General features: G+C 52.8%; 1 protein-coding gene across 1 annotated transcript in view; it reads left to right on the top strand.

Moving 5' to 3' along the window:
* The window catches only part of Grin2a (glutamate ionotropic receptor NMDA type subunit 2A), a 324945-nt gene that overhangs the window by 235478 nt on the left and 66350 nt on the right, over positions 1 to 23117 (top strand). Inside the window, exons 6-8 of the mRNA XM_015490728.2 lie at positions 15806 to 16011; positions 19892 to 20060; positions 20147 to 20300. Coding sequence (XP_015346214.1) covers positions 15806 to 16011; positions 19892 to 20060; positions 20147 to 20300 — 529 coding nt within the window. The remainder of the gene's footprint in view (positions 1 to 15805; positions 16012 to 19891; positions 20061 to 20146; positions 20301 to 23117) is intronic.

A 23117-nucleotide genomic window follows, 5' to 3' on the forward strand; every position in this document is an offset into this window, starting at 1 on the left:
GCCTGGGATTAGTTCTCTGATTCACCGTCGATGTGGGGCAGGCGTGGGATCAGGAGTCGGCTGTCAGAAATGGCCATGCAGAGAGCCAGGAAGGTCGGCGGAGGGTCGTGTCCTCTCTCTACGCCGTCTGTAGTGAGAACCCACCGACGGGCTCTGGCAGCACAGTGCCATGACCGGCTAGCAGGGGGACTTAAAAGGAAGGCCTGGGCCACTGCCTCAGGATGGGCCGTGGGGAAACAGGAGGACGACCTGCTGCGGAGGCCAGTGGAGCTGAGGGCCTCACTGCGGTGGTGGCCCAGGGTTAGGAGGGAGATGGACAGTGGGAGACGTTCAGAGGCTGGAGCGTCAAGCCTGGCGGTGGTGTGTACATAATGTGATGAAGGAGGGGGAGGTGCCCAAGGAATATTTTAGCACTGGGCTTTGTGCTAGTCGGCTTTCTCACTGCTCTGCCCAAAAGACCTGCCAAGAACAACTTAGGGGAGGAAATGATTGTTCAGGGCTCCTAGTTTCAGAGGTCTCAGTGCATCGATGGCTGACTGCATTCCTCTGAGCCCAAGGTGAGGCCTGGTAGGGAAAGCAGCCAGGACAGGGCAGCAGGAGGCAGAGAGGGCTCTGTTCTCCAGGGAGTAATATGAACCCCGAAGGCCCAGGCCCCCGTGACCTTCCTTCCCCGGCCACATCCCACCTGTCTCCAGTGAGCACCTGTTCATCCGCGTCAAGATTAGGTCACAACTACAACTCTCATCATCTAGTGGGCTCACCTCCGAATGCTCCTTCATTGTCCCACACACTGAGCTTTTGGGGGATGAGGGACACATCCAAACCATAACAAGATTCCCAGAACTCGAGGCAGATGGGAAACTGTACATATTCTTTTATGATTGAAGGAAAGTAAGAGGAGGAGATTGAGTTTTCTTGCAGGCTGCAGAGAGGAGCTGGTGAAAGGCTTCCGATCTAAGTGCTGTCCACGTAGAGACGGTAACTGGAGACGGGGAGCAGAGGAGATCTGAGCGTGGACCTCTGGGGCAGGGCGAGGGTTAAGACACCTAAGACGTGCTCAGAGAAGGAGGCGAGCAAGTGGGTAAGAGTGGGATTGTGGCAGCCCGGGGAAGACACTCAAGGAAAGAGGGCGTGGCCCCTCATGTCACATGCCTTGGGGACTTAATGTGCAGAGAAAGCCCCTGGAGGGCGTCGAGGGCCAGTTTTAGAGGAGAGGAGAATGCAGAAGAGGACTGTCCAGGGTGACTGTGTTGGGCTTAGTGTCAGGCTGGAGCAGAGACAGGGGCCCCTGCATTCTTGACAGAAAGGAGGAGGAGGACCTGTGGACAGAGGCAGGTGAGTTTGTGGGCTCTGGGTTGTCCGTATAATCTGAAATCAGAGGCAGATCCATCAACGGGGGGAGAGGATGGGGCTGGCAGCCTTGCCGTCAGTCTCGTGGGCAGATGTGAAGTTTTGAAATAGTTTCCAGGGAACGAGGGAGATGCAATTAGGAAAAAAGAGAAAGATGCTCAGCTGCACAGGGAGTCCTTAAACTGGAGACGCCATTCATCTCTGTGGTCACGTGGTGTTCTCCACCTGAACTGGTGGTTTCCAGGTGAGAAGTGGCTGGGTTGGCTCAGCTGGGGGTTGTGGCGCTGGGTGGTGACAGGAGAGGACAAAGTCGGGGCAGGATCCTTGTGGGTGGGGGAAAGTCTGCTGAGGTGCTAGAGGATGAGGTATTGGCCGGGGGGCAGGAGATGTGGGAGCATGCAGCAGAGCCTTGGGAGCAATCAGAAGGGCCAGGGCCCTGGGGTCGAAATAGTGTCCAAGAAGAGACGCTGAGAAGAGCCGAGTGCGGCTGGATTTCCTGAGTCTCAAATCATTGCCATCCAGCTGTTCTGAGTGAACGTTCCCCAGAGGAACAGTGGCCAAAGTGGACTGGCGGTAGTGATGGGAGAGAGGACCAAAAGCCTGACCCCTACATTTAAGCAAATTATCTGACAAGTAGGAGCCCACTGATTAGGGAATGGACGTCAAATATTCGCAAATAGGCTACATCCAAATGTGGGAGGGCTCACTGCCAGACAGACGTGGGGGAAGTCACCAGTATTAGCCCCAGACGCGCCCATCATCAAGGGAGGCAAAGGCTGATTCCAGTGTGCACCTGGGGACCTCAGCCCCGACCCAGGGACTTCCTGTCTCCTTGGGTCCCTTTTGAACACTGCGCCCTTCGCCCAGTCTGGATGAACTCCTGGTTCTCCACGTGCTCCCCAAGGCCACCCTCTAAGCTTCCGTCCACAGGGACAGTCCCACCTACTGGTTCCTTCCAAGTCCTTCGCAGACTTCCGCGGCTCCCCTGGTCACTGCACCTTTCCAAATGTCCTCCTGGGTTACCAGACCTGCTCTCTCGCTTCTCATGCTCCCCGGCCTCTGCTTCACCTTGACCCTTTGCCTCTTGTTCCCTTTCATTGTACAGTGTCATTCGTCCTGAGAGCACTTGATCGTCCTCGCTGGTCAGTGGGTCCCCGTCCACAGGGGTTAGAGCAGGGGCTGGCAGACTTTTTATGTAAGGGGGCGGCTGGTCGATCCTTTAGTTTTGTGGGCCACACCGTCGCTTTGGCTAGGACCCAACTTGCTGTTTTGGTATGAAAGCCCGTGTAGAGGATCCAGTAGGAGATGCGCCTGCTGTGTTCCAATCTAACTTCATTCATGGGCACACATTCAAATCTCATATGATTTTCATATGTCACAAGTGTAATTATTGTGTCCATTTTTAACCACGTGAAAATGGAAAACCCAGACTCAGCTCGTGGGCTGTACAAAAGTGTTTGGTCCCGGTCCGTAGTTTGCTGACCCTTGGTTTAGAGTCCCTTCGTGGCTAATAAGCACTAAACATTATTGAATGAATGACCCATGAACTAGGTCATTGAACCCTAAGTCACTGAGGGCTTGGAGAACAGCGTTGCTGATCGGTTACAATAAAGTAATCAGGGGTCTTGGGATTCTGCCTGTGGTTACAGTTGTGTGAATCTGAAAATCTTTGCTCTAACTCAGTCACACAGCTCATAAGCATCAGAGTTGAACTTGAACTTGGGTCTTCTTCCCCCGACTGTAGGGCATTTTTTCAGCCAGGATGATTTTGCAGGAAGCCCAGCGCTGAGCAGCTGCCCGATGGGTCCTCCCAGTCCTCATTTCCTCCAGAGTCTCCACGGGGCTCTGCAGTTGTGGATTCATGTCTGAGGTGGGGATAATTGGTCTGGGTGAAATTGGACGGACAGTCGAGGGTTACGGCGGCTCTGTTTTCTGAAGCAGCTGGTCTTATCTGGCCTGTTCCCATCGGGGCCTCCTCCCCCCCACTGCCTCCTGGTAGTCGCGTTTTTAACAGTGGGCAAAGCTGTGTTTAAGCTTATTACTGTTTCCTGACCATTAAATCTTCTGTTGGCTTCAGTATTTCAAAGGATCCTCAGGCTGGAATACTTTAGGGCTCAGACGAGCTTGGAGCAAAGTAGTTTGGGGCCAGAGCTGAGCCAAGAAAAATGATTGTCAAAGTAGCATCCTATCTAAGGAGAATTGAAATTCTGATCCTTGTGCATTTCATCACGGCAATGGAGTTCGCCCGTGCAAGAGGGCTTCGGCGCACGTCCTGTAATAACTAGCAGGGCCCCAGGCTCGCCCCAGGCTCCAAGCTCTGGCTCGCCCTTTCATTTGGAAGGAGGAAAACGTCCATCTTAAAGATTTAAATTTATTATTTTGTCCTAGATACAGAAGCACAAAAGCCCATCTGAGACCTGCTACTAAGTTCCCAACACTTCCACACTCACAGCCCAATAACTTTTCATGGGCAAGAGGATGAAATGCTTTTCACCTGATCGATACCCCCAGGCCTGTAACCTTATTTTAAAACTCTGCGGACGGCCGTCAATGAGGTTAGCTTTGAACCGTCCAGGGCCGAGATCCAAATGGAATTGGCTCCTTTACATAATGCTGACTGAGGAAATCTGTGAGCTTTGGCCTCTGCCATCCCTGGAGTCCGCTTTGAGGCATTGAAACTGTCGGCCGCTGGAGGACCTGGGACTTGCCTCCTTTGATAAGTGGTTACGCACTCCAGAATCTGGTCGCTTTTTAAGGTCTTTATTTTATTTTTTTAAGTCCTATTGAGGTAGGACAGATGAGTCGGGGCACAGAGGAACAGCACGGAGCAGGTCTGTTGGCTGCAGCCAGGTTCAAAGGGGGGCTTCTGGCTTCCGTCGAATCCCCCCCTGAATCCCGAGTTCAGAAGGTTTTAGAGCTTTATACCCAGGGCGTAAGGGGAGGGGCTCAGAGGCTCACATCTGTAGAAGTGGACACAAAAGCAGTTTGGCACCCACTTCAGGCCAAGGACACCCTCTGGGAAAATCCGTGTCAGGGAAACAGAGAGTCCCCTCCCCTTTCCCCCCACCACCTGGTTCCCTGGACCTGACTCTAGTCCTTCGAGAGGTGAACGCCTTTGTGAAGGCCCCACCCAGGCTGGAGACCTGGAGCCCAGACCCTGCGCACACACCGTCCACCTCGCGAGGGACCAAGAACAATCATGCTACACAGAACTTTTGAGGGTCTCTGGAGAAGCTTAGTTATGGCAAGGGTCTCCTGGGTGGGGGTCTCTGGCCTGCTTCAGGCTGTTCAAAATGAATTGGTTATCCCAGCAAATGAGNCCCCCCCCCCCGTTTCACCCCCGGTGGGCCCTTTCCCTTTGGGTCTCTGCTCTGTGTGCACTCTGCCTTCCTCCTTCCGCTCAGCAGCCCTTGAGGAGCTCAATCAAGCTTATGTCTGGGTTTCGACACTAACAGACGCAGCAGTGTGAACAGGATCGTGCGTTGGACTGCTGGTGTCTCACGTGCGGCAGGAGAGTCCAGGGGGGAGACGGAACCCTCCCTCCCGTCCCTCTATGCGCTATGCGCTGGGTGGAGGTCACGGCAGGGGCCAAGCGGTCTCATCGACTTTCCTCCTGGATGGAGCCTCCAGGTCACCTGTCACACAGGCCACCTCGGCACAGCTGGCTTGCCTTTGGATGTCCAGGGTGGAAGTGGCAGCATCTGAGCCCAAGGCTGCAAAGGGAGAGCCCGGCGGCTGTGCTGTTAGAAGCTTTTCTGTGGTGGAACTCAGGGTCTTAGAGGAATCAGCTCGCAGGCCCACGGAGCGGGAAGATCCCTGGTGCAGGAGAGCAAACTGCAGGACCACCGCCTCCTCCTCCCTCCTGCTTGACAGGCAATGAAACCCGAGTTCCTCCCCCAGAGGGGAAGCTCTTCACTCTGGGGAACAGAATCCAGGTGTGGCCACTCTTGGAACATGGCACTGTCCCTTACAGGGGGCTAACTCCTCGACGCCCCGTCGATCCATGGAATGTTCCCTCGACAAGGCAAAACACTCATATTTCTCTAGATATTTTCCAAAGCAAACATGATGTCCACCTTGCTGTACTGGACCCAAGGCTCAGCGGCCAGATGCCCTCAGCTGGACTCCGGGTCCTCTCACTTGCTGTTTGATCTTAAGTTCCCTGTTTTTCAGTCTGTAAAATGGGGGTGATAATGGCCTTTTCCCTTCCAGGACTATGAGGGTGAAACGGGAAATGCCCACAGGGGTGGGCAGCCCCTCAATAGACGCCGGCGACGACCCTTATTAATTACTCAGTAATTATCGTCATATTGTTACAGCCCACGGAGGGCGGGCGGGCACAGAAGTTACACAATGAAGGACCCTCAAGAGCCTGTTCGGAAAATTAATCAGTGATTATGAAAGAGCTGCTTTTTTACTTTTTTGCTGATTTTTCAAGTCTCTGATGTTATATCATTCCAATGCGGAATCAAAGAGGAGAAAGAAAACACTATTAACGGCTTAGCTAATTAACAGAACACATCACTTTTAAGAGCACACAAAGAATTAAAAGTAAACCAAAGAAATAGGACTTCTATCCGTCCCCGGGGACCCGGGAACAGAGGCGTTCCAGAGGACTGGAGATAATACACGACTCCTAGAGGAGAAGTAGCTCCCTGGGCCGCAGACTTTCATTTTGAAATTTAAATTTTAAACTTGAACATGCATGGAGCTGTTCTTTCGCTGGCTGAACCCAAGAGAAGAATGGATGCAGATGCGCAGATTGTTCCTGGAAACTGAGGGAGATCAAAACACGTCTCGGTGAAAGACGAGCCCGTGCTGGGGCCTGGGACAGTCGACGCTGTTATCCACAGAGATATGAGATCATCCTGAGAGCCGTTATTGTAGGAAGAAAAAAAACCCACCGCTCCAATGTGTGCCGTGTAACAATTAGGCAATTCGGAAATTTCAACTGAGAGGAATTTAATTAAGACTCTAATAGCTGATTAAGCTCATTTAGATCTGCTGGCAACTGCACTGGTTACGTAAGTAGCCCAAGAAGAAAGGTTTCCATCCTTATTTGAGGTCCCATTTGATCCAAAGTTCCGATCCTCCTGATGCTTCTCCAATAGGGTTCTTAGGCCACCGGAGCCCAGTGGAGGCTGCCTGCAAAGTCCTGGCCTCGCTCCCAGATCTGCTGATTCTGACTCCCCATGCAGGTGTCTGCGCTCCCAGTCAGTCCCCAGGGGAGGTTCTTAGTCATGTAAAACTCCCACGCACCCACCAACTCTCCATCAGTGCACTCAGGACAGTGCCGTCTCTCAGCATCTGGCCAGCAGTGACCTAACCAGTGACCACCGAGGCCCGGGGGGCATCCTAGCACAGGTGGGCCTGGCCCACACCTGCTTCTCGGCAGTGCCTTTGTAGATGTTTGTTCGCATACACCGCGTAGGGGAAACGGAGTTCCACGGAGACACGTGGTTTCAGCACACTAACTGCCACAGACGATCCTGAAATCAGATATTGGTGAAAAAGAAAAACACGGCCTCCATTCTCAAAGTACTCCGAGTACCAGACAGTGCTCGTTTCCACTCGCTATCGAGCCACAGGGTGGATCTGACATCTTAGTCGTGGTTTCCAGATAGATCAAACTCAGATCTGCTTTTGGTTTCAAGCGGCAACTCAGAGCCCAGAATTACCTGTGTGTAAACCTGCTGTCAGCTGGGAGCGTCGGGTGTGCGTGTGGAGGTGTGGAAGTGCTGCCCATCGACATGCTGCCTACGTTAGATCACTTCATGTCTCCTTCACCGCCATTCATCTCGGCCTTTGGAGGACTTGATGTTTCAGGTGGAGGGAGATTGTTCTCTGATGTCTTGCCCAACTGAAGTGTTTGTTTTAAAGCCTGTCCCCGTGGTGAGGAGATCACCCAGCGAGCTCCCCGGGCCCCGGTGGGCCTGAGAGCAGGCGGCAGGCACTCTTCTGCCTTGGTCAGTTTTAATGAATCTCCTCTCTGATTTTCAGTCTTGCAATCCCTATTGACTGGTCTCCAAGGAGAGGAACTGGGTAAACAGGCAATTTCCTCTTTTAACTTTGAATTCTAAGTAAAAATGGATGCTACGCCGTAGTCTGAACTGAGTTCAGTCCAGCAACGGTTTTGCGACTGGCGGGGGCTGAGCCCTGTACTACCAGGCGGCCAGGACAGTCTACAAGGCTGTAGTTCAGGCCAGCTGGACCTCCCTCTGCACCCCCCAGTGGGTCAGCCTCTGAGTCCTGTTGAGGTCCCCTGAAGTCATGCCTGACTCACCGCACGGCTTTCTGTCATCCAGACCCTTGCAGCTGCCGCCCAGCCCATGTTAGCCACACCCCTTTCCCTGCCCTGCATTAGGAGGAAGGGTCCCCAGGGACCTCTCGCAGTCAGGGGTGTGACTCCCCTGCTTGAAATCACCAGTAAGTCCCCTGGCCTTGCCCACACACTTCAGCTGTCCACAGGCCAAAGGCGAACCCTAACAGGAACACGTGGTTTCTTCTGATCTGCTGCCTGTTTGGAATCACTTCCTGTCGGAAGAGCTCTTGATTCTCCTCGGCAACAGGAAGCTCTCTTCTTCCCCAGCCTCCTGTCTCCTCCCGGGTGCAACACTCATCTCCTTTCACTGCTCTCCTCTGCAGCCAGACAGGAAGATCGCCTCCAGGGACTGTTGACAGTGTAGCTCCAGGGGCTCCGCAGTGCCTGGCACCTGGCGAATCCCCAAATGAACCAACAACGTGTGTTGAGCTCATGCATGAACAAAAGAGAAAGTTCTAGAGACTCAGGAAAGGTAAAAATGAATTCCAGCTGGGGAATCAGGCCCCCAGGAAGAACTGGCATTCGAGCCACGCCAGAAAAGAAAGGGTAGGAGGTCAGCAGGACCAGGGGCGCTCCAGACACAGGCAGGAAGCGGGTGTCATCCGGGGTGCGTCTGGTGAAAAGTGCATGCACCCTATCAGCTTAGTAGAGCCTCTTGTCTGTGTGCAAGAGCGTGCATGTGTGCACAGAGGTGTGAGCGTAAGTGTGTTCGGTGTGTGTGTGTGGTTGTGAGTGATCATACTGTGAGCCTGAGTGGGCAAGAGTGCTCTTGTGTGTAGATGTGTGTTGTGTGGGCTTGCGTATAGAGGTGTAGGTCATGGAGGGCAGGGGGTTTAGTAGTGAGTGCGTGTAGGTGTAAGTGCATGTATGTGTGAAGGTGTGCATGTCTGCGTTTCAGTGTGAGATGGGAAAAGGGTGGGGAGTGGGAGGGAAGGAGGGGGGAGAGGTGGATTGGCGCACACCCATGCAGAGAGGTGGGATTCTGTGCACAGCCTGCATGGTGGAAGGATGTGAGCAGGGCCGGACCCCTGAGTTGGGTACTTAGAAATACGATCGTGGTGGGTGGCTTTGGAGATCAAAAGACCAGTTATGAGGCTGTTTTAATTGTCTCTTGTAAGCATTTCATAAGTAGATCAAATAAGATCAAACGCTCATCTCCCTTTGAACGAAGAGCCGCTTGCATCTATTAACCTGGTTTCTCCAGCCTTCTGCAGGTGCCGTGGTGTCTGTGAATCTATCCAGACACGAAGGGGTAGATAGGAACGCGAGGCAGCTTCTGGAGATGGAATCATCCACGCTCCCAGAGACCACTGGCTGAACATGTCAGTGGGCAATTGCTGCCCTTTCCTGGAACGCTTTCTAGGAGCCAAGGAGTAGTGAGCCTCCTAAAAAGCTCCATATTTAAATTTTATTAATAAGAATGGATGAAAAAAGTCATTACAAAGTTAATTTTGCCTTTCTATATTTCTTTCAGCAGAATCACTGTTCTCCATCAGAGGTCATTGTTTCCCCTTGTCCTCACCACTTCAGCGTATTGGCGGAGAATACTCAGAGGTTTATCACCAAAGTTCAGTTTATTTTGAAGGTTAAGATTTTTTTCCTCCCAAGTGGCCTCTTTGACTGTTTTTAAGTCCAAGAACTTGAATCCCGGGGTAGAGATAAAAACAGTGGGTCCTTAACTTCCGCTGTGTGTGCAGTTCATGGGGATCAGAGCAGTGCAGGCGCGGCCCCCACATGAGAAGGGCCCAGTGGGGGTCGGCAGCTAGAGCAGCAGCGTCCCTCCTGGGGCCACCTCCCTGATTCTTAGCCCAGTGTCCATCCTCTGAGAGGTGGTCCTGGCAGGACCATGCATCCGCGTAGTCCCCCCAGGGAAACCCATTGGCGCAGCTTAGGTCACGCACATCACTGGTCCCATGGCTGTGGCTAGGGGACTCCATGAACCCATTTGCCAAATAAGGGACATGGGCCTTCTTGAACTTGGAAGCCAGATGTCTCCAGGGGAAAACCACTGTGCTGTAGCCAAGGTAGTCAGGAAATGGATGTGGACAGGCAGAGCAGTTTTTCTTCTTTTTATGTCCTTCAGACACAATATGCACTCCCCTTTTGAAGTCCTCCCCGTTGATTTAAACAGAGCAAATGAGCAAGGCAGGATGGCGCTGGGCATGTGGTTCATGCTTTGTGACTAACTTGGGAATCAGGTCCTCTCAACCACCCCGTGAGTCGCGCCGTTGCCTCATCCCATTTTTAGTGATAAACTGAGGCAAAAAGACAGGAAGCAATTCACCAAGTGGCACAGTCGGTAAGAGGCCATCTGGATCCCACGGCAGACTGAATGGCCCCAGGGTCACATCCCTGGCAACCGGGCCCCTCTGTCTCTGGAAATGTGCTTCTTATATTAAAATATTCCCTTTTGAATTTCGGGAAAAAAATTGTATGAAATTTTTAGTTTAGAATAGTTTTATATTTACAGAAAAAAATATTTTTACATATAGCACCTCCTCATGTGCCCCGTGCCCAGTTTCTCTGGTTGTTAACATCTGACATTAGCATGGTCTATTTTTTCACAATTAATGAGCCAATGATATACCACCATTAGGTAAAGCCCGTGGGATTTGCTCAGATTTTATCTAATCCCTTTTTTCTGTTCCGTCTGATTTCTGATCCAGGAAACCAAGTACATTTAATCCTGATATCTCCTTAGCTCCTCTCAGCTGTGACAGTTCCTTAGACTTCCTTGTTCTTTGATGACCTTGGCAGATATTTTCTAGAATGTTCCTCAGTGAAGACTTTTATGTTCCATGATGAGACTGAGGTCATGGGTTTCTGGAGGAGGCCCACGTGGGAGGACGTGTGCCGTGAGCATCTGGCAGAGGTGGTGTTTGCAGAGGTCTGCAGGGTGAGGTCAGTCTTTGTTTCCAGAGTGAAAACCTCAGATTGTTTCCTCGGTGATTCTAAGATGAGTCCTGGGTTCAAAGCCTGGTCCTACCCATTTCAAACCAGGGCGACTCCCTGCCTCGGTCTCCTCGTCTGTGAGAGGGAGAGGGTGAGAGCTGCGTGTCGTCGCGGGTCTGGCTTAGGACCACAGGGACTGATCTTTCAGCCAGTGTCAGGCAGAAATAGGAGCCGCCTTCCTCACCTATGAGCCCTTACTACTCTATGAGGCAGGTACCTTTAACACAGACACCCATTTCTGAGAGTGACAGGGAGTGAGCCGCGCTCTTCATTCTCGCTGTCTGACTTACATCCTGCGGTGGCCCTGATGGCATGACCTGAGCGAGGCTTGTCCCTCTTCAGTCTCCTCATGATGTAACGAGGGTCGTCATGGTTACCTGCTTCCTGGAGCTGCGCTGAGGATGGAAATGCCTGGAGACCCGTCAGCACTGTTCCCTGAAGCCCATGCTCACACCCAGCAGTGTGAACAGTGACTCGGTCATCAGTGTCCACAGCGCGACAGCAGGAACGTGGCGGAGCCGGTATTTGGGCTTGTGCCTCTTTCTCGAAGATGAAAAGTCCACTTGGTGTGAAGCCTCTGGCCTGGGGCCCACTGGTTCCTGCAGCTCGGAGGGCTCTGCGGACCGCACCCTGTGCCCCTCAGCCCTCTGGTGGATTCTCAGAACCTCCTGCCACCTTCTCCAGAGCCAGGCGCGTCCCTCTGCCCTGACCGTCCAGAAGTAAACATCGAGCGAGGAGCGCTACCCTCACCCTCTTCTCATTCTCTACTGGTACCTGGTCCCGAATCGGGGAAGGGCTGAGAAGACAACTTCGCCCCTGTATTTTACACAGAAGCTCAGATCTGAAAGGCCCTAGGGGTCCCCTAGTGCAAACCCAACCCCTCATGTCCTGTTAGAGGTGCGGAGGCCGAGACCAAGAAGAGGACCCGTCAAGGGCACGTCATGGCAGGAACTCGGGTTGGTCTCCACTGCCTCGGTCTGCGCTTCCCCTGCAAAAGCTTCTCCTCTTCTCAAAGAGAGACTTGGTACATGTTGACTGAAGGACCACAGGACCAGCAGGGGACCTTCTGTGGGCCAGGTACCGTGTGCTCGCAAAGGTTTGCTGTCCTGAACCCCCGAGAACCCTCACGATGACTGTGAAATGGAACGTTACCATGTGGTGTTTGCAGAAACCAAGGTTGTTCAAGGTCACGTGGCTAGGGTCGGGCAGGATCTAAATCTGCTCATCTGTGTTATGGACGGATGGAGATGTGTGAGACAATGGAAGGAGGCTCAGAGGTGAAGTGCTTGGGCTACGGCAGCCTCGGCCCAGTCAGTGGACTAACCCCCTGGTAGGGGTTGGTTGAGTGGGGACTGGAGGCAGGTGGGGCGTGGCTGGCAGTCGTGGGGGACGTGTTGTTTCTGGTGAGTGGAGTCTCTCTCTGCTTCCTGTGGATGTCTTCGATGGCTCTCCTCCCCCAGACCCTCCCCACGCTCTTAGCCCCACTTCAAGCCCTCAACGATGGAGCCGGCTCTCGGTGGACTGAGACCTCTGAGACTGTGAGCCCCCAAATAAGCTTTCCCTCCTCTGATTGTTCTCTTAGGTCTTTTGGTCACACTAGCAAAAAAATCTGACTGTAACCGACTGACTCTGCTGAGTCCAGGCCATTCATGAGGCTGAGCCCTTTCCTTCTGCTCCACGAGAGGGAGGATGGGGAAGGGTCCACAGCACCGAGGTGATTCCTGAAAATTCAGTGGAACCCCTCCAGGCACGCGCGTGAGCCTGGACCCCATGCCGTGCACAGGTGTGCCTTCTGTCCGGCTCCTCCTTCCGTCTAACCAGGCCTTCGGCCACCTGTCCCCGGAGACCTTCCCTTTCTAGCTCCAGATACAGGCTCACGTGACCGCAGTGGCTGCGTCGTTCACCTGCTCTGATGTACTGGTCTCTGCCTCAGAAAACGTGGAGCTAAAGGAAGGGTGCTGTGATCTCGGTTTGGCTCACTCCTCAGAGCAGCTTTTTATGGGTCTTGATGTCAGTAGAGTGTGGAGTGCATCATGGAGAAGGGCCTTGGAAAAGGAAGAAGGTCCATTTTAGAGAACAGCAGGGGTGTCACCATCAGGTCCAAGGTGGAATGAGATGGCTAGCTACCGTTTTCAGAGTGCGCAGGGCTCTTCCATCTGGGACACAATTTCCAAAGAGAAACGCTTGGAGTGTGGAGGCTCCAAGCCTGTTTCCTGCCCCTGCAAACTGGGGTTAGCAGAGACAATGTGAGGATGGAGACCAAGGCTTCCTGACCCCCAGTTCCGGGTTTATCACGTGGAGTCTTGCTTTCCCTGTGAACACTGCAGGGTGGCTGGATTGCCTTTCCAGGTGGTGAGAGCACGGTGCCTTTGCTGTCCAGGGAAATTTAATTCCCAGGACTGTGCAGACAGCCACCTCCATGGCTCGGAGTCTGGGAGACGGAGGTTGCTGGGAGAGATCCTCGCTCCCCGGTATTTTGCTTTGGGTGCGGAATGCCAACGCTCAGCCTGTCCTCCAGCTTCGGATCTGGTAGACAGTCTTGGAGTTGGGACTCTTGGTGTTTGAGATGGGTCCTGAAGAAGCTGTGGACTCAGGAGAGAAGGAGAGAGCCCTCAGGATCTGGGGCAGTGTTTACCCAGAAGCTTCCGTTCCTGATCAAGCACTCTCCACCTGCCACCTCCCTCCGTCCTCCTGGGCTGACACATGGGTCCTTGCATGGATGTGACGGGAAGCGGGCAGCAGCCGGGAGCTAGGAAGACACCACACTCTGGAGCTGGTGACTCTTTCCCCATGAGTCACTCTGGGGCTGGCTCTTGTCCTTGATGTCTGGTGTGCAGTGAGGCCAATGCGTAACCAACTAGTTCAGGGCTCGTTCAAGCCTTGATCTATGTTATCTTGGGATGTCTGGAGCCAGGTCTGCAAGGAAGGAAGGGCCTTGTAGGTAGAGCGATGTCATCATTGCTCAGTTGGTAGAAGCACTGAGTATTTGATGGGAAACCCCGTGGAGTCAGACAGCCCCGTGGTGTATCTCATTCTGCACCTGCTTGCTGTGTGACTTTGAGCAGCTCACATAACCTCTCCATGTTTCCCTTCTCACCATGTTGGATTTGGTGGAATTAGACTAAGTGGTGAGACGGACACCCTTCCTGAACACAGAAGTGTCAGCTGTGACCTTGTTATGATCATAGATAGTATCAACACGCTGTGGTAGAGAGAGATGCAGAATTCTAGATTTCTAGGAAAAGCAAGAACCACTTTACAAATAAGCTGACATTTGATCTCTGTCTCAAATGCCAACAGCAACAGCAACAGAATAGTGATGTCACGTGCCTCACTGGGTGTCGGTTCCGTGTGTGACGGACAGCAGTGGCTCATTCAAACCTCCCTGCAGTCCTTAAAGGAATTCTCTTTTTTTCTCTCTGTATTTTAACAGAGAAAGAGAAGCTCAGGTAAAAGGGCTTTCCCCAGCCTGTTCAGCTAGAGGGTGAAGCCAGTAAGAACCCCTCGTCCTTCTTCCCTCGTTCTACTTGACCCCCAAAGCTGTTCCACTAAGCTACCCAACCTCTCTCAAAGGTGGTGTTTGAGTTTTCAAAGACAAATGGGAAGAAAGGGGGTTAGTATAACATATTCCAAAGGAAAAAGTGTGCAAATCTTTGTATCTGTGTTCAGCATTATTGGTTAGATCTCTGTCTTTGCTAAGTTGCTGAGGCTGGCTCTGAACTTGCGATCCTCCTGCCTCAGCCTCCCAAGCCACTGTAATAACCCTATTATTGCAGCTGATTGGTAGCTCTAAGATGGCAGAAGTCTTTCTAAGAACAATCCAGGATTGTTCCTCGGCTGGTGTCAGCACATAGTAGGTGTTCAGTGGATCCATGTGGAATGAAAGAAGAATCCGATGGGCCCCATGTTCTCCCGAGCCCGTGTGGCACATACGAGCACCTTGCAAAGAGCTCTGCTGACCTTCCTACCTTAAGGAGACAGGGTCACAGAAGCTAGAGCACGTTGTGATCAGCCACATGGATGTTTCTTTACAGCCAGCCCAAATGATGAGGCAGTGCAGGGATCAGGGACCCGCCCCCTCCTTGCCCGCCCCCTCCTGTCTGGTGCAGGGCGTCTGAATCTCCTGAAGGGCCTCCGGTTGGTTCATTTCTGGCCACACTAGGTCGCGGGGGGAGAGGTGAGTGGGTCACGACGGCTCAGATGGGCCTGCGCCTGCACTTAGTTTTGCAGACCAGGTGTTTTCCTGGAGGTGGGTGTTACAGATGAAGTGCTGACCTGCGGTGTCAAGCACCCTGCGTGGGAGCAGGAGGAGGACGGCGAGAGAGGCCGTGGGGCAGCTTCCTCCCGGCAGGAATGTGAATAGTGCCAATAACCTGTCAAATAGAATTAAGGTTCAAAACCTACAGCCTTCAATTTGATTTTGCTCGGAGGCCGACTGCCGCTCTGAGGGGATGCAATCGATTCTGTTTTGACAGGTCTCCGTGTACACTAAGCAGCAGCGTCTCCCCTCTGTGCGGATTAACCAAAGTTCAACTTAATTTGCAACTTAAACGGGAGCTGTATCCGGGATTGGAAGGATGCTTCTCATCCCGTCACCTGCTGTCCCTCTGGGTTGTCCCTTCCACCAGGTCTCTGCTTTCCTCGCTGACTACGTCTTACGGCATCTTCTTCTCCCCTTTCCTCTTGTACTTTCTTTTCTTAGCACCTTTTTACCTTTGTTCCTTTCTCTCCTCTGTAACTTGAAGAGAAGGTAGGAGTCTCCACCACGTGCCAGGCATGGCCCTGTGAGACTCCCAGGTGTGGCTGGGCCTCTGTCCGATGAGGGGGCAGAAGCTCTGGGATTCAGATGTGCACACCTCAGAGCTGCAGGCTGGTCATCCTCCAGGTCCCTGCTGCTTCCTTCGCTCCAGGGGTCCCGGGGAGCCGTGAGGGTGGCAGTGCTGGGACGTCCCCCAGACGTGCCGGTGTAGTGATTCCAGGCGGGATCTGGGAGGTGGAGCTGCCCGGTGCTCTGTACCCTTTCCTTTTTCATTTCTCTTAGCTCCTAACTGTGCACATGTTGAAGTTCGCAGCAGGAACGCCCTCAGGAGGGATGCTGCCCCCCAGGACGCCTAGGGGGCGGGCCTGGCCCTGCAGGGAGTCCTGGGGCAGGAGAGCGAGTGGCCTCTGTGTTTGATGCAGGTGGGGAAGTGGGAGAACCAGAGCCTGAGCCTGCGGCACGCCGTGTGGCCCAGGTACAAGTCCTTCTCCGACTGCGAGCCGGACGACAACCACCTGAGCATCGTCACCCTGGAGGAGGCTCCCTTCGTCATCGTGGAGGACATAGACCCGCTGACCGAGACGTGCGTGAGGAACACGGTGCCCTGTCGGAAGTTCGTCAAGATCAAGTGAGTGACGGGGGCTGGTTCTCTTAAATCGCGGGTGTCGTTGCCAATGGCACATCTGTGGCTGGATGTGAGTGTGACTCAGAATAACCCTATTACTACGGTAATCACACGATAACAGGTCGGCAGACACACCTGCCGGGGACACGCCACGCGGCCTTTATTGAACTCCCCAAGCAACAAGGATAGCCCTCCCCTCAGTCTTGCTGGAACCATGACTTCCGGGGCCTGGCCGTCACCCCTCATCCCCAGCATGTCCTTCTCCCCTCATCTCCTGGGTGTCCCCCAGACCCATCCTTCTGAAAAATTTTAAAAGTCTGTCTCTGGCTGGTCACGGTGGCCCACACCTGTCATCCCAGTGGCTCGGGAGGCTGAGGCAGGAGGATTGCGAGTTCAAAGCCAGCCTCAGCCACTTACAAGTCCCTAAGCAACTCAACAAGACCCTGTCTCAAAATAGAAAATAAAAGGGGCTAGGAATGTGCTCAGTGGTTGAGTGCCCCTGGGTTCCATCCCTGGAACCAAAAAAGAAAAAAAGAGTCTGTCTCTGAGGCTCAGGACAGGCACATACCTGGGACTTTCAGATGCCACCCAGGTGGAGCCTCAACCGCTGCAGCTCCCCTGCTCACCCACAGCGACCTGGGCGGCCTGTCACCTCCTGTCTGTGATGCTGAAGGGAGAGCTGACCCTCTGGTAGGGCTCCGTCTTCACGAGCCCTTTGGGAACCCAGAAAACGCCATGGCCCCGGCTTTCCTGAGCCAGCATGGGCCCAGACCCCCCACCAGGAGAGCCACTAGAAGGGAAGAGTATTTCCTGGTCACCTCCTTTCCCCTGGGGCCCTTCCCCCTTGTCTTTAAGCTTGCCCACGGCCTCCCCAGGTTAGGCCAGCTCTGCCTGTCCCTGCGGTGCCCGGGGTGGAGTCCATCTCTACCCGTATCACCTGCCTTTACAGTTTATAATTCGTCTGTCTTCCCACTGGATGACAAGCCACCTCCGTATGGGGACTGTGCCTGGCTGATCTCTCAGTCACAGAGCACAGGACCAGGGTTGCGGAGTGCCCAGGACGAGCAGGCACCGTGACTCCTCCACTCCACACTCTGACTTTAGTGCCCCCTAGTCAGGATGCAGGCCCCGGATCTCAGAGCTTGGGGTCGGGCGTATATTTTATATATATGTTGGCTAAATGTCTTATGAAGGCACACTTTGGCTTGGAGAAAATTTTATCTACAAGGTCAACCTCTTTGGAGGTGAGATTCTGAATAGATCATGAAGGGAATAAATAGATCCATCCTGAATAGGCCTCCCCACTCCCCGCGTCCCTCACCCGGGCTCCCCTTCCCTGGAGATGCATAGGAAACTCATCAAGGAAAGGCAAGCAGATGACCCCACCTAGGGACATGATGTCTCAATAATTTTTGCTGAATTCCTCCACAATTAAATAGCACAGATGTTGTTATAAATAAAAATGTAAAAAAAAAAAAAAAAAAGGTCAGTACATTGATGCATAAACCTGCATTAAGTGCAGTCCGTGTGTCAGGCGCGGTTCTGGGCACAGAGGAGACGGGACCTCTGGTCCTGTCATAGGCAGTCAGATCCTGACTCTGCCCGTGAAGGAAGCTGGCAGCGCCAGGTGATGGTGGACCTTGTGAAATGACAAACCAGGTGTCATGGTCAGAGAGCAAGGGGTCTGTGCGGCTCCGGAGGTCACCCAGCAGTGCTCAAGGACAGTGTGAAGGGTAAGGAGGCGGACCTGTGACGGTGCGCAGGAGCCTCCCAGGTGGAGGAGCACAGGAGCAAAGGCCCTGGGGAAGGAAGGGGCAGCCAAGCTGGGGACAAAAGGACACCCGGGGGACACCGGGGGAGCTGGAAGGGCCTGGGGGGAGAAGGAGGGAGGTCGTCCCAGGAGGTGTGGATCTGCGTGGGCGTCCTGCGGGCAGAAGTTGGTCAGATGTGGAAAGAATGACGCAAAACTGAGGGCGCCGTTGGCAGGACACCTCCTTTCCCATCACGGTACCCCCAGGTTTGGATAGGGCCCACGGGGCGTTGGGTGCTTCACAGTCGATAAGAAGAGTTTGAAATCTTTAAATTCGGTAGCACTGGAGCTGGAAACAAGAGGTCAGCCGTACCCGAGTCTGTCGGTGTGAGGAGAAATCCCCAAACTGAATTGCTCTCCCTAAAGAACCGACCTTCCCCTTGAAGACGAGAAACGGCTTAGCACGTGCAAGTGCACGATTTTGGCTCCTGTGGGGCGGGAGCCTGCTCCTTCCTTTCCTCCATGGGTGGTCTGGGCCTGGGCCTCCAGGTGAGACTGGGGTCCGACGTCCTCGAAGTCAGTGGGAAATCACTAGGGTGCCCCGACCCAGCATCTTCACGAGTTAGATCAATTGCATCTTCCAAAGTAAGGGCTGAGGCGGCCCACGGTTGAAAGGATTTCTGTTAGACACGGCGTCGTGTTGGTTTTCTTGGCAACGCTCCCCAGGGACGAGCCTTGTTTGTCACTTCTGGTCAACGTGGAGTCCTGGGGGCCTGTCAGTCTCCTAAAAAGCCAGAACCTGCACCCATGGCTGTAGGTGTAGATGCCCACCCTCTGCGTTCAGCGGTGCCTCTGATCCCCACACTCTCTGGATATCTGGGGGATGCCTCCAAAAATACGAGGAAGAAAACTCCCCCCATTGAGAAATAGCTGTGCTTCTATTCCCTTGTTGTTCTACCCAGTTTTTTTTTTCCCAATAAGCTCCTCTGCTTTTATAGAGCTGTGATTGTTCTGTTTGTACCTCCGTGTAATCGACTCTTTTTTTCATGACATGGAAACATGTTTTCTAAGATGGGGTTGGATTTCCATAAACATCATTTTGATGCTTTTTTTTTTTAAACAGTCCAGTGTGTAAATGAGCCCCAAACGGAATATTCAAACAGAGCACGTATTTCATGACCTCAGCGACTCCAGGGCAAGGTTCAGCCAAGAGGATGGCTTGGTGCGAGGTGGACTCAAGTGCATTGTCCACAGAGGCCTTGACCTTCCTGTGTGAGTGGTGAGGGGGCCTTGGCCACTTGGTTTGGGAAGACCAAGTTTCCTTCATTTTTAGAAGTATCTAAGGTCCGTGTGGGTGTTCTTGGAATGAGACTTTGTCAGGTGAGTAACGCAGGATGGAGATTCCAAGACACGGGAGATTCTAAGCCGGCCTTCAAGACGGCAGCACTGTCTGGGTTGAGACAGGGGTTTTCCCGGTGGACAGCGTTTCCCACTAGAGTGTCACCTTTTATACTGCATGCCATCTGGGTAGACGGGGAGTGTTGTGAATGAGCCCTCATGGACAGCCGGCTCTGCCAGGAGAGATGGTGTCCACAGCTCCAGCGTGGGGTAGAACGCGGGTCTCCTGGTTCTTGGGAGGTTTTTCAGAACCCTGCCCTCTTGCCTTCGGTTTCAAGACTTTTAAGTACAGGATAAAGTATAGAGGATCTCACATCATCCTCTCCCCAGTTTCTGAGAAGCTTTATGATTGACTTTTAGATAGAGCCACTGAACACTGGTTTAAAGAGGTTGTGTGTTAGGCACTCTTAAAAGTACGCTGGGCAACTCTTGCTTGCTTAATGGGGTGAAAAACAGCTCCTGATTCAGAGAAATGTCACGGGTCAACCCAGCTGGCAGTGGCCGTTAGCGGAGTGCCTCGCCAGGAGCCATTCCCCCACACGTGACAGTTGTCATGATGACCGCTGTGATGAAGGACGCTTCTGCTCTTGCTGTCCTTGGAAAGGCCAGTTCCTCCCTGAGCCCCGCTTCCCCATCGGGAAGGCACAGGAGAGGAGCTGGCCAAGTGCAGAGCCCCGCCCCACCCCTCCCGCCCAGCCTCGCTGACCTTCCGCCGTCTTGGGGTTTCCTTCACAGCAATTCAACCAACGAGGGGATGAACGTCAAAAAGTGCTGCAAGGGCTTCTGCATCGACATCCTGAAGAAGCTCTCGCGGACCGTGAAGTTCACCTACGACCTCTACCTGGTCACCAACGGGAAGCACGGCAAGAAAGTCAACAACGTGTGGAACGGGATGATCGGGGAGGTAGGTGGGCGCCCGTCCCGCAGGCCCTCCCCAGGGGGCCGGGCGGCGGGGCAGAGCCGCAGACCCCACTCCTTCTCCGCCTCCAGGTGGTCTACCAGCGAGCGGTCATGGCGGTCGGCTCACTGACCATCAACGAGGAGCGCTCCGAGGTGGTGGACTTCTCCGTGCCCTTCGTGGAGACCGGGATCAGCGTCATGGTGTCCAGGAGCAACGGCACCGTTTCACCCTCTGCCTTCCTAGGTAGGTGGACTTCCAGGGGCTCCCGCCGCTTTCCCACCAGGGATCACAGCTGCTCCGTCCCCTTGGCTCCTAGCCTGTGGCCAGACTGGACCTTGTTAGGTTCCGTGTGACCAACTGTTATAGTTCAAGCTTGGTTGGTCCCGGGGTTTCATAAACCGACTTCCAGACCACTCACGTGTCATCGAATCAAGCCTTTATTGAAGCACACCGGTGGCGGCTGACCAGAACATAAAGCTGATCAGCCCCGAACAATTGCCAGGGCGCTCCTTATAAGCCTGAAAACCGCAAAAGGGGTGTTCGGGGGTCTAGCCAATGCAAGGCAGCCAGGTTACAGAAGCGGGACAGTGCAGTCAAGCGGAGGGAAGCCTAACCAATCAGTTAGCCCAGTCACCCCAGTTACAGAAACAGAGCCCCGTTACCCTAGTTTCAGAAACAATACCCCATGGGGTACTTTTGTGTTCTTAAAGGTCTCTATAGCAAAAGGAAAAGAACATCTTGCCCCAGTCATGACTCTTCCACTTGGCCTGGAGTCATAAAACAAAATGGAGTCCCATTTGCTCCCACTATCACAGTCCAGCATCCTCCAGAACCTCTTGCACTTGAGTCATTGCAGTTCTCCGCCTGCCCTGCCCCGTGGGTGGCTTTCACTTGTCTTTCTCTGGGAGATTTCTGCTGCGCCTACTCAGATACTGGTCTGGACTCTGTAGAGCGTAAATTAGTAGATAATATTGCTGAGAACCCGGCAAAACATTTAAAAAATGAGTAAGCCTGTCTGTCCACAGTTGATTTAAGTCGCCGTGAACCCCCGTTCAGCATCCCCCACCGTCCTCCGCACCCACCTCAGTGGCAGTCGTTGGTCTGCGAGAAGGAAGGGAGAATAATGATGAGCACACCTGATTCACGCCCTCCGCTGTACTCAAACAGGAGCAGTCTGGAGAATATGCGCTGATTTAAGATTAATGGAGTCATGTTTTAAATGTGCCTGTCCTTTAAGCCCAATGGTTTCTAAAGCAGGACATTCTTTTAACCATTTCATAAATTTACACGTTTACAGGAGACCTTTGTTTCCTAAACCAGGGTAGGGTGATGTGTTTCTGTCCTCTGGCTTCAACACCATAGCTGGGTGACTTGGGTACCCTGGCGAGAGCGGTGGAACCTCTTTAAAGCAGAGTGCTGTTGGCTGTTTGGCTATTATAAATGGCTTTTTAAAAGTCGCTGTCTGAGCTGGGGCTGTGGCTCAGTGGCAGAGTGCTTCCTAGCACGTGTGAGGCACATAGGAATAAATAAAAGATAAAGGTACCTCAACGACCAAAAAACATTTTAAAAATGAATGAATAAAAGTGGCTATCTTGTGGAAGATTGTGGAATTATGAGCGTGATGATGATGATTTTGTATCAGGGATTAAACCTGGGGCACTTAACCACTGAGCCACATCCCCAGCCCTTCTTAATATTTTATTTAGAGACAGAATCTCACTAAATTACTGAAGGCCTTACTAAGTTGCTGAGGCTGGCTTTGAACTCACGGTCCTCCTGCCTCAGCCTCCCGAGCCACTGGGATTACAGGGGTGCACCACCAGGCCCAGCAGAATTCAGATGATTAATTCTTCCTTAGCATGCCCAGAGAAACGGGTCAAACTGTAATCTCTAGAGTAAAACTGCATGAGAGAGAGAGAAGGGGTAGGGAGAACAGTGCTGACGTCAACTAAAAGTCTTACACTTTTCCAGAAACAAAAATCTCTATTATGGAACCAACCTGTGGAACCAACTGCAGGCCCTGGGTCTGGTTCCTCCAATGTCCTCTCTTATGTGTGATGTCAGCGCCGTGGAGATTTCGTGCTCCCTTCTCCCTGCTGAAATGTTGACTAACAGGGTCTTGGACCGTGCCTCGCTCTCGGCAGCATGTGGACTCACTACTTCATTTTGATAATCCAGTTAAGCTGCCGAAATCCTTGCCACTCACTGCATTTGATTTTGCAGTCATCGCTTCAGTTTTTGTACCCTTTACTGGAGTGACGTGGAGCTTGACAAGTACCCACTCAATAGGCTCCTTGCGTGTCCCTTTGCCCCGTGCCTGACATGGAGACAGACACCTGTGTCTTCATAAGGAGCACCAGGAGGAGTGCAGTCCTGACGCTCCCCAGAGGCCCTCACCCTCAGTCGCGCGCGACTGCTCTTCCCGTTGTCTCCCAGACCCTTGGCAGAGGGCTTTGCCCTGGAGCTCAAGAACGGGGTGCAGGAAGTGGGTTCATGGGACAAAGTTGACAGAAATGTGGTTTTTTTTTTTACAAATTGTCTTCAGATCTACTTAGTGAGCCGGAGAGAACTTTTTTCCAATTCAATCAGATCAATTGACTTGACTTGTAAAACTGGGTCACTGATATTGAATTTGGCCTCAACCCAGTTTCTTTAGATGTTTTTTTTTGTCTTACCTGCATCAGAGACCATTTCCATAAAAAGTCAAGTATTTTGCCAAATTTAGCAAAACCACCCCCCACTTTTCCTGCTGTATATTTTAAAAATAAAATAAAATATAGCCGGAGGAAGCAATTTGCAAAGCTGTTTTTACACAGGAGGTGAATATTTTCCCTAGTCACTAAATTACATCCCTGTTTGACTGACGTTGTACCCCCTTATTCACGGCCATTATCTGCAGGTTCTGAAAGTCATAATGAACCGTGCTGAGCTACATTTTCCCATTCACTGGCTCAGTCATCTGGAAGAGCCCAAACATTCGAAATCTGATTGCGTTGCTGTTCATCATTCCTTATTCTCTCTCCTCCACAAACTCCATTAACTCACACCGGAAACACTTGC

Source organism: Marmota marmota, unplaced genomic scaffold (genome assembly GCF_001458135.2).
Source record: "Marmota marmota marmota unplaced genomic scaffold, marMar, whole genome shotgun sequence".
In the NCBI taxonomy this organism is placed as follows: domain Eukaryota; kingdom Metazoa; phylum Chordata; class Mammalia; order Rodentia; family Sciuridae; genus Marmota; species Marmota marmota.